At 38.2% G+C, this 16,332-nt stretch overlaps 1 protein-coding gene across 2 annotated transcripts in view; it reads left to right on the plus strand.

Annotated features, from left to right (window-relative positions):
- Positions 1-16,332, plus strand: part of LOC102692871 (low-density lipoprotein receptor-related protein 2) — a 35,677-nt gene that overhangs the window by 3,778 nt on the left and 15,567 nt on the right. For both annotated transcript variants that reach the window (XM_015340252.2, XM_015340253.2), the window contains exons 6-23: positions 372-497; positions 845-1,048; positions 1,294-1,462; positions 1,538-1,706; positions 2,617-2,839; positions 3,913-4,035; positions 4,770-4,985; positions 6,573-6,890; positions 7,112-7,330; positions 7,589-7,762; positions 8,377-8,589; positions 9,492-9,668; positions 10,407-10,619; positions 11,199-11,495; positions 12,137-12,349; positions 13,395-13,571; positions 14,213-14,428; positions 15,637-15,866. In XM_015340252.2, coding sequence (XP_015195738.2) covers positions 372-497; positions 845-1,048; positions 1,294-1,462; positions 1,538-1,706; positions 2,617-2,839; positions 3,913-4,035; positions 4,770-4,985; positions 6,573-6,890; positions 7,112-7,330; positions 7,589-7,762; positions 8,377-8,589; positions 9,492-9,668; positions 10,407-10,619; positions 11,199-11,495; positions 12,137-12,349; positions 13,395-13,571; positions 14,213-14,428; positions 15,637-15,866 — 3,677 coding nt within the window. The remainder of the gene's footprint in view (positions 1-371; positions 498-844; positions 1,049-1,293; positions 1,463-1,537; positions 1,707-2,616; positions 2,840-3,912; positions 4,036-4,769; positions 4,986-6,572; positions 6,891-7,111; positions 7,331-7,588; positions 7,763-8,376; positions 8,590-9,491; positions 9,669-10,406; positions 10,620-11,198; positions 11,496-12,136; positions 12,350-13,394; positions 13,572-14,212; positions 14,429-15,636; positions 15,867-16,332) is intronic.

The raw sequence follows: 16,332 nt of genomic DNA on the forward strand, positions 1-16,332 counted from the left end.
TTCTTTGCCTCTCCCAGGCCCAGGTGGGTTTCACAGTTCAGTGGTTGATGTGGAGCCCCCTTAAAGTTGATTGCATTTTGTGCCCTTTCAGGTTCTGCAAAATGTGAGTGCTACCACTCTCAGTGCAGCTGTTTTATATTCTCAGTTTAAACTTAATACACCTGTCAAAGCCTCATTTTAATGCGGTTGGGCTTTCCTTAGTGCACCAGTGTGGAGCAATGGTCAGGGCTTTGAAAAATGTATCCTTTGTAAGATGGTTTGGATTAGAGCATCAAACATTTATAATAAGAGGGATATTAAAATCAAAAAGCCCAGATGTGAAGCTAATCATTGCTCAGATCAAGTGGGATTTAATTTGGTCTGTTTTGCAGATATTGATGAATGCTCTGAGTCATATGGGCCTTGCTCACAGTTTTGTGAGAATGTGCCAGGGTCCTTCATTTGCAGCTGTGCAAAAGGCTTCCAGCTTCACCAAGGAGTAGTCTGCAGAACTGAAGGTGCATTCCGTTCCTGAAGTTTAAAAACCATTTAGGTTTACATTTATTGTGCATTCTATCAATCTCCCCCTTTATTAATCACCTAAGTTCTGCCGTCATGTAGCTACATGTAATGATAATATAGATTTAATCAGCTCTCAATTTTGAGATACCTTAATCACAAAAAGGGGGTAATGATTCACATGATTTCTACTTCTCATATTGGTCACATGTAAAAACCGCTTTTTTTTTAAGATGGACATAGAGATGCATTGCTACACTGTGAGAAAAGGTACATTTGGGCTGTTTCAAGGATGGTGGAAATGTGCAGCTCAGTTTTGATATTTGTGATGGCTGATGTTTTGCAGAGAGTGGCATTTTGATCCTGACTGTGAAAGAAAGAAGTCTGGGATTCCTGAGCATTCCATCAGGGGAGTATGATGTTCTTGACATTACAAAAGGTCTTCCTTTGGCAATAGGATTTGATCTTGCAAGGAAATCTTTTTACTGGGCAGATGATCAAGGTGACATTTACAAATCAGAAGAAAAATCAAGCAGACTCCTCTACAAAGGTAAATGTTAATCATTATAGGATTATCCTCAAAGAGGTCGGTTGCAAAGATTTTCTGTTTAATTTTTGAGTTTTTCCAGCATGTGTTGACTGTAAAATGTATACACACTAACAAAACACATGTAAGCCACATTTTTTGCAAAAAAAAGTTCTTTCATTAAACATTTTAACTTCAGTTGCTTTTCGTATTCTTTGTGAACTACAAAACGTTTGAGAATTCATGAGTGACAGGGTTATTTGTTTCAGGTGTGGATGGGATTTGTAGCCTTGTAGTTGATTGGCTTTCTGGTCAACTGTACTGGACAAACTGCAAAAAAAAGGCAATTCAGCTGGGGGCTGGTGATGGCAGTGAGTTTGCCACCATCTTGGAGAAGAACATCAATCCTTTGGAGCTGGCGCTGATGCCCACAGAAAGGTTTGAAAATCTTGCATAAGATTTGCACAACCAACATTAGCTCTTCCTTCACTAACAACTATGATTCTTTTTAAGTGCAATGTTCTGGATAAACAAAGGGGAACATGGTCAAATGAGCATCGAGGCAGCTGGAATGGATGGATCACACAGAAGGGTGGTGACAATCATCACAGCTCAGAATCCTAGGGGCCTGTTGAGTGATTATACTTCCCGCAGGCTTTATTGGATCAGTGACTATAAAGAGGTACAACTGTGCTCTTATTTTACAGTGATTTTTGTTACTGGTGTCTAATGTAGCTGTTATTGACCAAGGCCTTGGTGTCCCAATAACCACTTAATTCCAATTAATACTGGGTTTCTGATCAGTTAAGCGATGGCTGTTTTTCAAGAGTATGCTTTTTTATCTAACAAACTCTAGTTTAATAGTAATATTGAGTTAAGTGTATGCATTGCTTTTTCTGTTATGTTCAGATGAAAATTATGGCAGTTCCCTTTAATTTCATTCAAACTGCACTCATGAGTCCCTACGGCCTATAGTGCCTGCAGTGAATGACATCTTACAGACCACAGTCAAGCACATCATGTCCTGCACAGATGATAACTGATACCTTGAAGTGTACCACAATATTGTAATTTGAATACATTTATAAACCTCATAGCATGTGATTAAAAAACTTTAGGCAGTTTAACAGTCATTGCAACATCTGTATATGTATGCAAATGTTTTTGGTGCCCTTCTTTTTGATTTAACTGAAAACAATTTTTAAAGTTCTTCATTAAAACTAAAATCTGAGAGGTTTAGCCTGTTACAACATTTAAAAAAAAATCTTGCTCAAAGTCTCCAAGATATAACAAAAATGACATTTCTGTTCACTGAATTGGAAAATATGGACCATTACTTTGAACTGTTGGAAAGTCTTCTCTATTGAAAGGCCTTTTCAAAACAAATTGGTTACATTATTCAAAGTTATAACCTGCAATACCACAATTCTCTCAATGGAGATTAATTTATTTTATATTGACTTGCAATTTGACTGCTTTAATCTCTGGTAAATAACCAGTTTTTGATTTTTGCTTGCATCTTTCATTTGTCGCTTGACCTCCCTGTTCTGTGGTGAATGTTTCTTCCCTGTGCTCTTTGCTGTTCTATCTAGTCTGTTGAGACAGTGAAGGTAGATGGCACTGGGCGCTACTCTTTCTTGGGCTTCTTCAAAAGGGGAGAAATGCTGGGGCTGGCTGTGTTTGAGGGCTGGTTTTACTGGACTGATGGGAAGCAGTTATGGCGACAGCCCCAAAGCAATCCTAAGGAAAAGACTGCCCTCTTTAAGGCTTCTGTATCAATCCTGTCAGCCATTCATGAACTACAGCAGCCTAGAGGTAGGTTTCCTTCTGCCTGTGGGATGAATACTCATTTGATGAACTTTGAGTGGTATCAACAGAAAAACTTAGATAAACAGTTTGGCTATTTCTCCCCTTATTTACCCTTTCCTTCCCTCAAGCAAAGCTATAGAGAACTTTATTAAATATGGACATTTTTATTTTTCAATATTCAAACCCAGTTAAGGCAGGCTAATATATTAATAGTATATTGATCTCATTATAGATTTTATTTCATTATTAAAGCATTATATGCATTTGAGTATTTCGAGCAGAAACAAGCTATCCAAATTCTATCCTGTGCTGAGACCACAAGGAAACTGATATTTTGTAAATGACAGTATTGGGCGTTGATTCCTGTTAATGATTTATTCATGCTAGTTGCCAGTCTTGAAATGAAGACTGATATGCTTATTCTTCAACTGATCTTTGATGACTGGTTTAGTTCTTTCTCAGTTTTAATTTCAGTTTACTTGTTGCCATGAGGTATAATGGAAATTTAAGGGAGCATTTTTAAATGGGTTTAATTATTTTAAAAAAATATACCAGGTAAACTTAGAGCTTTGTGTGTAGAGTTGATCATTACACCAAACAAAAAAGAATACTTCCCTAGAAAGAATGTCATACATTGTCAAGTTTGAAATGACAAGACTCTATGAACAAGGAATGGAAAAGAGACTTAGGACAACTACTGGCATTGAAACTGAATGATGGCCTAGTCAAAACATTGACAACTCAGCTGGCTAGCTCAGGGCTAACAATGAGACCCAAGTACTTAAATACTATTAAGAAAAAAAGCGTTTGGTGCATGAATAGTACTTGACTCGATCTTGGGTATAATAAATGTAGTTGATTCTTTTGTTTCCTTCAAGAAACACCAGGATTAAATTATGGCATCAGTATAGCTCTTTAAATGAGAAGAGGCCATTGTTTGACTTCAGTTTAATGGTCAGGTCCTCTGCTGCAATTGTATTTTTACTGCTATAAAGAAATTAGTATATTATTGTTATTCAATAAATTCTGAAATTGGTTATAGAGAAGTTTTAACTTCTTCCTCCAATGCTTTTTTTAAGATTATTCATCCCCATGTGCCAAGACCAACTGCAGCATTTGCTTGCCATCTCCTGACAAACCAGTTAAGCACTTGTGCATATGTCCTGATGGAATGTTCCTCTTGCCATCTGGGAAATGTGAAGGTGAGCGGTCTTTCCAGCATTGTTTAAATATAAAACCAGTCCATCTGTACACAAATTTAGCTGTGCGAGCACCTACATAGAATTCCCTGTTCCACTGTGCCTTTAACACCTCGTAATAGGTGACAGTAACTTTCTTGGTCAAAAATTTCTTGGTTACAAACCTACAGTAAATACTCTAAGATGGAGTACCATATCAGGAAGTATTTTAGTATTGGTGTTGTCTTATCTTCTTTCTGGGGGAAAGTATGGTTAATTATTGAAACTGATTCCTAATAAGTACTGTATATGTACTGAATACCCTGAGCCCATATCTTTGATAGACTAAAAATTAATGGCAAATGTTCAGTTTTTTTGTACTGCACAAAGACTGAAAAGATGAGTACTATGGAGTAATGTTAGTTGCATTTCATCTAAGGTCTTTATACGGTGTAGCTTTGAATATATGGTTATTGCATACTTAGTTACTTTTCCTACTGTCTGCAGTTATTCTGTTAATATTGTTCAAGAGTTTATTTATTACAGTTTGCTAGTGGAATAAGTAGTTTACAGACTCAGCTTATTGCTGTATTATCTTTTATTTTTTACCTTTTTAAGCTATTTGGGACACTGGAATTAATGGTGACTTCTCCTAAGTGGTTTGTAGCACATGCAATACTGTAAGCCAAATGAAAACCAGGTATACAACTGGAACCAGCTATTCTTTATCCAAACTGACTTTCGCCTTTTTTTTGCAGATTTATACCTTGCATATGCAACACCAGTTGATGTGCATACTGTAAAATTTGGAGATAGAGTGATAAAGAGGTCAATTATGACCTCTGATGAAACGATCACATCCTTTGACGTTGATTGGAAAAGGAACTTGCTCTTCTGGACCAATGGAACAGGGCAAGTGAAGAGTACAGATTTTGAAGAGGATGTAACGGAAGACATTGCTACATTCAGCCCAGGTGTGACTTTTAAATTAAATTTGGTTTTTGGATATTAGATTTTAAATATGCAAAAATTCAGTTAACAATGTTAAAGTATCCAAAGTAAGCAGTGGTGTATGGAAAAATGTAAAACATCCCATTATTCTATGTTTGGAGGGAAGAAGCAGGTTAGTATCACTCAAGCTTGACTGTAGGCTTGCTTGAATTTAGTAAATTCCTCACTTCTCAGACATGAGTATGTAGTGAGCACACTGTGATTTAGCTGCCCTGCACCATTGCAGGAAATGCTGTACTTTGATTTGGATAAAGTGAGTCCCCCTCTATAAGCAAATTGCTTTGGCATCCTACAGATTTTAATAAATTTATTGGATTGTTTAAAGCTACTTGTGACATTCAGTATTGCACACAGGGAGCAATGATTTCTAAAATTCACGTTCTTTTGACAAAACAATGCAAATGCAAAGACTAATATAAGCAAGTCATCTCGTAACAAAATATATTTTGCTGCTGGGTGATTTCTTAAATTACATTTCATATTAAAATTAGGACTTATTTGTGAAATGAGTTTTGATTTGTGAAGTCATGTTACAAATCTGAGTGTTGTCCTCATACTATTTTTACAGATTTAGTTTAGTATGCAGATCATATGCAAAGTATTTGCAGAGCTTTTGCTCTGGACATTGAAATTAACTTCAGAAATGTCTATGCATGTTTGATATCAATGTTTCCAAGAATGGGAGCATATTGTAAACATACACAACCATTTTGTACATTAAACTTACACAAAACAGCCATTTATGGAAGCCCGTTTCCGCCAGGGAGTAAAAAAAAATGCGCTATGGTATCTCAGAATTGCGACTTACTGTAGCAAGTCAGAATTGCGACTTAGCAAGTCAGAATTGCGACTTCATATATCTCACATTTGTGACTTCGAAATAGCCATATTTCATTGTCTGTCCTTTTGTTATTGTAACGGATTCGGGTTCTAGGGATTGTGCCCTCGCCGCTCCCACCATAGTTCGTGCCTCGCTGCACTGGCTTGAACCTGAGTCTTGCCAGCTGAGCAAAAGAAGACCTTTTTTAAGTAAAAAAGGACATACAATGGAAATACGTAAAAAGTATGTTTCAGCTTTTATAATTGTGAATTCTTCTGGATGTGAAGTGCCTATTTCTGTATCTTATTTCATATTCTGTCTATTTAAATAAAAACTATTTTTAAAAAGCCCACCGTGCACTATTCCATCTGGGTACTATGGAAGCCTCACTGGCGGAAATAGGATTCTATAAAAATTAGTGTAATTTGATTTTTATCAGGGCACTGTACAGGACAAGTCTTCAGGCTTATAGATCCTATAATCCTGTATGATTCATGAAAATAGTGTAACGGAAAGGCCGACATACAGGTTGCACGATCTGGTTGCAGTACACCACCCTCCCCTGCGCATAACAGGGATGGTGGCCGCCGGGGTTAAAGAAAGTGAGCCAGTGCAGCGAGGCGCGTTTTTTTTTTACTCCCTGGCGGAAACGGGCTTCCATAGGCCATTCAGTATCTTAATAGACAGGTTTCCTTGTGTTCATTTTGCAATCACATTTTTCCTTTTGCAGCTTGTATTATCAAAGTTGACCAGAGATCTGGAAATCTCTATTGGCTGTCATGTGATGGGCTTAATATTGGAGTCACCTCGATGCCCTATACGGATGTTAGCTCCACAAAGCAGCTGTATCATGCAACTGAAGTTCTCACAGATCTGTATGTGGATTGGCCAAGGGATAATTTGTATTGGCTGGAAAGGGGGCACGTGTACAAGATGAATCTAATAGGTGGCAATGTGAAAGAAATACTGGATGTCTCAGGATACAATCCAGACCAGATAGTTCTGGACATAAAATCAAACAGCTTCATCTGGAACAGCAACAACTCAGGTAAGATTCTCTACATTCAATATTTATTTTTTAATTATTGACAAGTGTAATACTAGCATACCTAACCTGTTCAAATTAATGTATGCTGACATTACCGAATTAACATTTTGTATTTCTGCTCAACTGGTTGTCTCAGGTTCAAATAATAGAGAGAAAATAGAGGTCTCAGCAAGCTGTTCAAGTCGAGATGAAGACAGACTTTTTTAACTGATTTTATTTAGGCTTGCAAATCATGAGTGTCCTGAAGAAAAAGATTTCCTCTCTGAAAGGAAAGTGGGTCCTGGATGGATCGGTTGTTGCTGCACATGAGCCCTATCTAGCATCCTTGCTGGATAATATCCTCACCCTATGGGATCGCAGACTGATGAAGAAGCTCACAACAGTTGAGCTGGAGAGGGGTGTGTTCAGGGTCATGCCTTTGGCCAAGGATATGGAACAAGGTCAGCAAAGTCTGTACAAGCAGATGTCTTTCATCCTCTCAGGGGCTTGATTAATTCTGTCCTCCAGTCAATGCAGCTAGAAGAGTTAGGCTTCAGGTTGGTGTTGTCATGGGTCATGCGTACTGTATTTTCCTTTTAGATTCAATTGGTTAGGGTAGGAATTGAGTGTTCCAAGTATTTATTGAGGAATTTCATGAAAGGGAACTTCCTTGATGTACTGGCACCCTGCATTTTAGAATATACATGTCTTATGTCTAGTTTTTAAAAGTAACCAAAAGGAGCCAGCCAGCGCACCAGCTCGTGTCTGTCCCAGGACATTTGTTCCCTGCAGTGATGGAAGCAACTGTGTCCACTACGACCACCTCTGTGATGGGGAGAAGGACTGTGCTGATGGCTCTGATGAAAACAATTGTCCAAGATGCGCTGATCCAGGTATCTGTTTATTGCAAATTCTTTGTAAAAGTTGTTCACTACAGTATATTTAAACTGCATCAGTTTCATAGGTGAAAATTAAAAACAGACTTACACAAGTTCTAATTCTATAATTGTAATGGTTCCCTTTCAAATTTCAGTTAACCTTTAGTTATTCTAGTTATATAGCAGAATTATTTTTAAATTTTAGGTTGAGTTAAATGGTCCTGGTAAGCATTCCCTTTCCAGACTTGCATGCCTCAATCTCAGTCACCCTTGGGTGTTTCTATTAAGAGCTAAATCTTCTGTGGGTGTAATAGTTTTCCTAAATTGTATTTAGTCGTAAAGATATTTTTTTAAAGAAAGTTTACAGTTGCCACAATATCTGGTTAAGATTGTTTTCACAAAATAGTTCCATTAGAATATATGATGTAAGTTAAAGGCTTCTGATTTTCAAATGGAATCTTGTCAAGATTTTTTTTGAAGGTTTTTAGTTTAGGTTTGTAGTTTTTAAATTGAAATGTGATATCTTCTCCTATTGTCTCCTACAGTATATTCTCCCGTCAGCAACTATTGACAGCAGCTTTCTCTGATCTGCACACTTAAAGGCATAATGGGGGATTTTTTTTTCTTAGATCATTTTAGTTGCCCCAATAGTACATGCATTGAGAAGAAGTTGGTTTGTGATGGCATGAATCAGTGTGAAGATGGCTCAGATGAGAAAAACTGCCCACCAAAAAGTAACGATTGTGCCTTCCGCTGCGATGGAGATGCCAAATGCTTTGTCCATAAAGTTCAGTGTGATGGCAAAAAGGACTGTGATGATGGATCAGATGAAGAACAGTGTTGTGAGTTAATTTTATATGCATATAGGGAGTTTGCATGCCTTTGTCGCAGGGTATCTTTGTCACAAAAAGAACATTACTAATGGACAAACTGCTGCATGGCTTCTTTTCCAACAAAGCTACTGTGAGTGTAGGTTAATACATGATACAGATGTCACAAGTTCAAGCCTTGGTCACATCACTAGCTGACTGTTTGAGGGTCAGTGCTGATATTAGTCAGAGCTGTTTCAGAGCCATGTGATTTCAGTGGTTGGAGAGGGGGATTCCTTGGCCTAAGTTGACAATGACTCTTCTGCATATTGGAGAATATGTAAGGTGTTAAGTGAACAGTTTGGTGGGTCAATGCTGACAGTAGCTTGTCTGCACTTACTCATTCTCTGGGTGCAATGGTCACAGCAGGCAATTCCAAATTGGAGGGGGTGATAAAATGATTGGGGTTTTGTGAATTTGCTTTACAGGATGAGGGAAAAAAGGATCTCTTTATGTAACGCCATAGTAATCTGCCAATATTTTTCAAATATTATGGGTTTTTTTCCCAATACAATACATTTTGGATACATTACTTTTCAATCATACTTAACTAGTACTGTACACAACAAAGTGCTAATGAGGTTAATTTGACAAGATAAACGAATGAATTATCTTTGTGCCTTTGCCATTATCCTGTTGTCTTAAAAATGGTTTTTGAATGTGTTCATTTAAAGATGGATAGAAACTTTACACTGAATAGACAATCTACACTCAACAGGGATGACCATATAGATCAACAAGAGGCCATGAACTAGATATTCAACATTAGAGAGGGTTATTTAATCTCAACCTTAAAGCTTTGACTATCAATTGAGCTCATACAGAAATGTCACCAAGCAGTAATACTTCTGGATTCAATACTTGATCTCCTTCAGCTGTGAGTCCTCTTTTAAGACGACCTACTGGAACCCCTGTCCGCACGTGTCCCAGGTTGACAGTGGCATGCTGGGATCAGAGTGACTGTGTCCGCTATGACCATCTGTGTGACAAGGAGAAAGATTGTGCTGATGGGTCAGATGAAGAGGACTGTCCACGAAATTGTATTGAGCCAGGTACTTGGTTATTAATCTTCTCTTCAGTAAGTTTCAAAGAGAAAAGTATCTAATTAAATGACTAGGTTATTTCCTTTGCTCTTAAATAGGAAAATGCTGAATTTCTAGTAAGTTCACTGCACTGTTCTAAGACACTTTAAGTCTGCAAAATGCATTCTACAACTTAAATTTAATCTTTGCTGGTAATTCCATTAGTAGTGGAAATTTAGTGAGAAGTCTCCAACTACTGTATGTTTTTGGAAAGTACTATTCAATAACTATCAATTTAACAACAATCATTTTATGTTTTGAATATTCTTTATTTTGTTTGTTATTAAAACACATCTATTTACCAATTACAAACTACATGACATTGCAGAGGCACAGGAAAGACTAAGTTTTGAGGTTAGAATTATGGATTGTTCAACAGGTTGAAATTCATGTAGTAAGTCAGTCTGCAGTTGCACTGTTCTTTTCATACAGCTTCTGTTTTAAAATATCGGAGCTGGGATGGAAGTAAGATTCTTGAGTTAATCTATTTTGCAAAATGAGGGCTGATTAAACCAAGCCTCTCTTCACGCTTTTCGCCCTATTTTGTGTGAAATTAGAGTAGACAATGAGTTGTGCTTTTCTATTGCATTTCTATTGACTACAAAATACCCCAAAAGGAAAGAGCAGCTGTACAAAGGAACCTTAAACAGAAGCATAGCTGTGAGGTAGATGAGGCTGGGTTTGAAAATGATTCTTGTTTCCTGGCAGATAACTTTCAGTGTAATAATGGCATGTGCATCGAAAGGATTTTGATATGCAATGGAGTGTTGGATTGCACAGACGGCTCAGATGAAGACCGATGCCAAGAACTAGTGACAGAGTGCACCAACCCATGTGACAGTGGGTCCTCATGCTTCTCGCCCAGCTCTCGCTGTGATGGAAAGAAAGATTGTAGAGATGGAACAGATGAAAATGACTGCCGTAAGTCACTGGTGCTAAAGGACGTTCCATGTTTCAATGAACTTCATCTGATTTAATTGTTCAATACTAAAATGATGTATAGTTCTCATCACATACTACCCAAATGTTCTTTTTAATATCCTTGTCATTTCATCCTACTAAAGAGTCACCAGTTGCCCCCCACACTATTCACAATGTCTCGCAGTGTTACTGCAAAGTGTCTAATGACTCTCCAGGACTTCTAAATTTCCCAAAGACCTTGACCTGGGAGTCCTGGTCCTGGAAAAACTAACCAACAACAGAATTAACCATGTTTTATAAGTCAGGGGATCCCAATCCTGATCCCTCACACAAGCTGATTTAATTCACAGAACAGACATAATCGAACCTTAACTGATAATTTTGTTTTCAGTGACTTAAGTTGTCCAACTTCTAACTCTGGGGGGTGGCATTCCTAAACTTTCACTCAGGCAGCTCTTATGAGTTCAGTTAAGGATCAGATTAAGTAGAGAACTCGGGGAAAATAAAGATCATGGTTGGAAACCCCTGCAGTTAACTAAATGACCTGTTACCTTAAGCATCTTTTTTTCTCTTGGACAGACATGACTAAAACATCTACTGCTGCTCCAACTACTATACCAGTGGTTTCACCGTCAGCAGATGGGACTACTACTACTACTACTACTACTACTACTACTACTACTACTACAACAACTACGTTTACTATTACTACTGCTACAGAAGCTGCAATTGCTCCATCTGTGTCCTGCCCTAGTGCGTTTGTAGCATGCCGAAAGGGTGTGAACTGCATTCCCATAGAACAGTTGTGCAATGGGAATAAGGACTGCCCAGATGGTTCTGATGAAGAATCCTGTGACACGAAGTGTAAAGAACCAGGTATTTCCAAGTAGTTGTCCCTATTTAGAAGCTATGCATGAGGTTATGGGGCACTGTGTAAATTATCCACAAGTAGTGAAATACTGCTCATTTGAGTGGCTTGCTTGAGGTTTTCACCCTATGGATGTTGCTACTTTTTTGCATTTAATTTCATATTCTCTCTAAAGCCATCCAAGCCACACTTCAATTAGAATGAATAAGATCAGGTGATGTGCAAATTATTTTTTTGTACTCAGCTGTTGTCTTGAAATAGGGATAGCTGTTACAGTAGTTTGCAAGCACCATACCTTAAAGTGGTACAGCTTTTCTGTGTATAGTAAGTCTTCAATATAAAATATGTAATACTGTATTATCTGAAATGAACCCTTTAATGGAGATTAGAAATATTTAATTTCTCATTCTAAAGCATGTGAATATTTGTGGTCCTACTTTAATATATGATAAGTAACTGTTAAAATAAAAACAAGTATTAAAGCTCTCACAACAGTTATTACTACATTTAAAACTTTCTTGACATTTGTAGTTCCAGCTTTTCTGCACCTGTTTACAGACCTTTTGTTTAACCTTGTCTTAAATACTGAGGCACTTAGAGTTTGTGGTTTTAGAAAAGAGTATGTTGCATCAGATGTTTTTTTTTTCAGGATATTACCAGTGTAAAGATGGCCAAAAGTGCATTGAAAAGGCATTGGTTTGTGATGGAGAACCTCACTGCTTGGACAGTTCTGACGAGTCCGGCTGTCCTGTTACGACACCCAACTGCAAACTGCGTTGTGACGGTGGCACAAAGTGCGTGTCTGATAAACAGTACTGCGATGGCAACGCAGACTGCATCGATGGAGCAGATGAAGACTGCCGTGAGTCTTTCAAGTAGTCTAATTGGACAATCAGACATTTGGTCAGGTTCTCAAGAGTGTAATGGATCCAATATAACCTTAAACTGTTTATCATGATTGTCCCTTACCCATTCGCAAAACATTGTGCAAGACCTTTAGTGTGTTTGGCTGGTGAGTGCTGAAACCTGTAAAATAAGATTGTAATACTACATTCACAACCTTTTTTTGTGTATGTACTTAGTATATTTCTTAGAACCCTTCCGTTTACTGAAATGGAACAAAATACTTTGAAGATTTTAATGAATTAAAATTGTGGCATATAATAGCTTTCACCAGCAATATCCCTCAAGTTCTCCACATTGTCACGGTTTGTAGTAGATATCTTTATACTATCTTTTAATTAGACCTTTTTAGCATTCTTTAGTTCCCTTCAATTACTATTTTTCAGGTAGATGTTCTGGAGAATAGCTTTTAGAAAGGAATCCTTTCCAATGGTATGAAGTTTTCTTTAATAACGACTGTAAAAGAGAAATTCTTGCTGACTTTTTTAGCACAATGCAGGTTTTTGAAGTGGTTTGCTCTGCTGCTTTTCAGGATTTCATACTTTTATCCACACATGGGGGGGGAGAAAGTGATAGGACTGACCTATCAGTCTGATAAAATGTACTTTTATGATAAGTGGGAGCAGAATGATGCCATTTGAGCACTCTGGATTTGCCACTTGATCTCAATCATATTTAAAAGTAATGTTTCTGGACCTGTATCAATCTGTTCTTAGACATTATTGGTGTGATGTCTGAAGGCTATGCAGAACCTGGAAAGTCAGGAGGAATCCTGTTCCTTTTATTATCTAACTGTGTAGTGCCTTTTCTAAGCCTGGTGAACTCTAAAATACCACATCAATTATTTAGTATTGAAAAGTAATGACATCTACGTTTTTAAACACATACAGCTTTCCAAAATTTTCCAGCTTGAGAGAATTGTTTGATTCTGGATTTGAAACAGTCAGCTTTTGTAAATCCTCACACAGACAATACATGTCTGAAGGTCAGGGCCTTCTTTCTAGGTTTCCAGGATGCAAACGGGTCCGTCACAGAGACAATGGCCCCCCTTGTGTGCAACCTGGGATTTAAGCTGTGCAGAGATGGGAAGGAGTGCATTCTCTATAGCCACTGGTGTGATGGGGAGGCAGACTGCAAGGATAGCTCTGATGAAGACAGCTGTGCAGATAAATGCCCGACAGGTATAGTGGATTTTAGTCTAAATAAGGATTTCAGATTTAAAACAGTTTCTTTGGTTCTTTTGCAACACATAATGAGTTATATACTTGGGTGTTCAGTAATCCCTCTTATGTAGATTCAACAATGTTGTAGATTCTCATAGTAGGACCAAGCAGAGAACTGTCAATTAAACCATTTGAAAGCACTGAAAGCTTGTCATAAAATGCATATGGGACATTCTAGAATGTTGGCCTATCTTTAGCTTGTTCCACCTTGTTACATCAGTTATCATACTTATTGGATGAATTTGTTCTGTCTGAATCTAATATACGTTTCATAGGATACATTGAATTTTTACTCAAAAACAGTTTGGTTTAAACTTGTCACAACTTTCTAAGGATACCTAGCTTTGTTTATCTTATAAAAATGGAAGCAGCCATTCAAAGGAAACATGTTATTTCTCATTAAGAATGTAAAACCAGTACATATTTAGATTACAAAGGATTTTGTAGTTTAATAAAATAACTGTTCCCTTTATGGCTAGAATGACATTTTGGAAAAGCAATCACTGTGAACTCCAATGCCATGCTACATGAAACAATTTTGGCATTCTCATGCTTCACAAGCTTGGCTAGGACTGATTCTTGTAACTTTGTTACTTCAGGTTTCTTTCAGTGTGCCCACGGGAAGAAATGCATTGAAGAGAAACTGGTGTGCGATGGCACCTCAGAGTGCCAGGATGGCTCAGATGAAAGAAACTGCTGGAAGCCCACGGAAAGCTGTGCCTTCCGCTGCGATAACAACTCCCGGTGTTTCCCTGAGAGCTTCCGCTGTGATGGCGAATATGATTGTGTGGACAAGATGGATGAGGCCAACTGTGGTAAGTTGAAATGCTCAGGATCACAGGTCATTTCCCAGCTCCTTAAGCACTTAAAGATGACCCAGAATACTTGCTTACTCTCTACAGCTGACAGCTTTAGGATGTGGCATGGACTGACTAATATATTGAAGCTCTTATAATGATAATTGCTTACACTTATATAGCACTTTTCTGGACACTCCACTCAAAGTGCTTTACAGGTAATGGGGACTCCCTTCCACCACCAATGTGCAGCATCCACCTGGATGATGTGACGGCAGGCATAGTGCGCCAGAATGCTCACCACACATCAGCTATCAGTGATAGCTGTGAGAGCAGAGTAATGAAGCCAATTCATAGATGGGGATTATTAGGAGGCCATTATTGGTAAGGGCCACTGGGAAATTTGGCCAGGACCCCGGGGTTACACCCCTACTCTTTTTGAGAAAAGCCTTGGGATTTTTAATGGTTTTATGTCTCATCCGAAGAATGGCACCTGTTTACAGTATAATGTCCCCATCACACATATACTGGGGCATTAGGACCCACGTGGACCACAGGGTGAGCGCCCCCTGCTGGCCCCACTAACACCTCTTCCAGCAGCAACCTTCGTTTTTCCCAGGAGATCTCCCATCCAGGTACTGACCAGGCTCACACCTGCTTTGCTTCAGTGGGCTGCCAGTTGTGACTTGCAGAGTGATATGGCTGCTGGCTTATGTTTATGCAGTAGGGCATGTAACTATTTAAAATGTGATGAGAAGTAGGTATTTCAGTGAACTAACAATTTTAATGTTTCTTTGTTTTTATCAATATACTATGTCACATTTTTAAAATAAGTGCATATAATTTGTTATTCATTTGCAAAGGTGCTGATCACATACAGTACTATTCCAGACATGGCATTACTGCTGTGATATTTAGAACAAGAATCATGTCTTTTCCATGTAGGGTCTCCTAAAAATTGATAAAACAGGCCAGAGAACAAACGAGGCTCAAATTGTTTAGAGCCATGCTCCAAATACAGGTGAGTTATGGAGATGGGCATATCAGCACAGACCTTAAATTACAGCATTTGGATTTTGTTTAAAAATGCCCTCCAAGATGCACATTTTAATGAGATGAGCAGTATAAAAGTTAAAATGGCTTGCAGCATTCTTGGTTTAATAAAAGCTACAGTGGTTTTCAATCTGTGAATGTCTGTAGCAAATGTAATCTTCCCTGTGTCTTAGCTGAACAGGAGTGCAGCAGCTCAGAGTTCCGATGTGGCAGCGGGCAGTGTCTCTCTCTTAGCCTGCGCTGTGATGGTGATGCGGACTGCAGGGACCACTCAGATGAGGAAGACTGCTCCAAGCCCCCCCACTGCCCCACCAAGAAGAGGTGTCCAGAGAGCCATGAATGCCTGCTGGAAGAGTGGATCTGCGATGGGGATAAAGACTGTAAGGATGGCACAGATGAGAAGGTGCGAGTAAAAAACAAAACATACTGATGGTACTGGTCCTCTTTAATTCTATGAACAAAATTGCCATTAATCTTTCTGTGATGAACCTTCTGCTTATTTGTTTTTTGTTGAGGTAAATTTAATATTGCTACCAAATCTCCACAATTGCAAATCTGACCTGAAGCCAGTTAATTCTCCCCTGCCAAAAACTCCAAGTATTAAGCTGATTCCTGAAATGCACAGCTGACTAATACTAATTTTATCCCAAATTAAGTAAGCTATTAACATCTAATAGGCTTATAACTTATCACAAGCAGCTGGTTTGTGAAGAGCTTGAACTTGTTTTTGTTTTTTTTTAGTCTTATCAAGCATATTGAATTTAGAGTGTGTCCTGAATGGAAGTATTTGCTTAATTTAAAAGCCTAACCTGTCTAAACTTTAAAAAGTTTAGAAATAAAGTATTGACCTTGTCCAAACTACAGGGTTT

The sequence above is a fragment of the Lepisosteus oculatus genome, chromosome 3 (assembly GCF_040954835.1).
Source record: "Lepisosteus oculatus isolate fLepOcu1 chromosome 3, fLepOcu1.hap2, whole genome shotgun sequence".
NCBI lineage: Eukaryota > Metazoa > Chordata > Actinopteri > Semionotiformes > Lepisosteidae > Lepisosteus > Lepisosteus oculatus.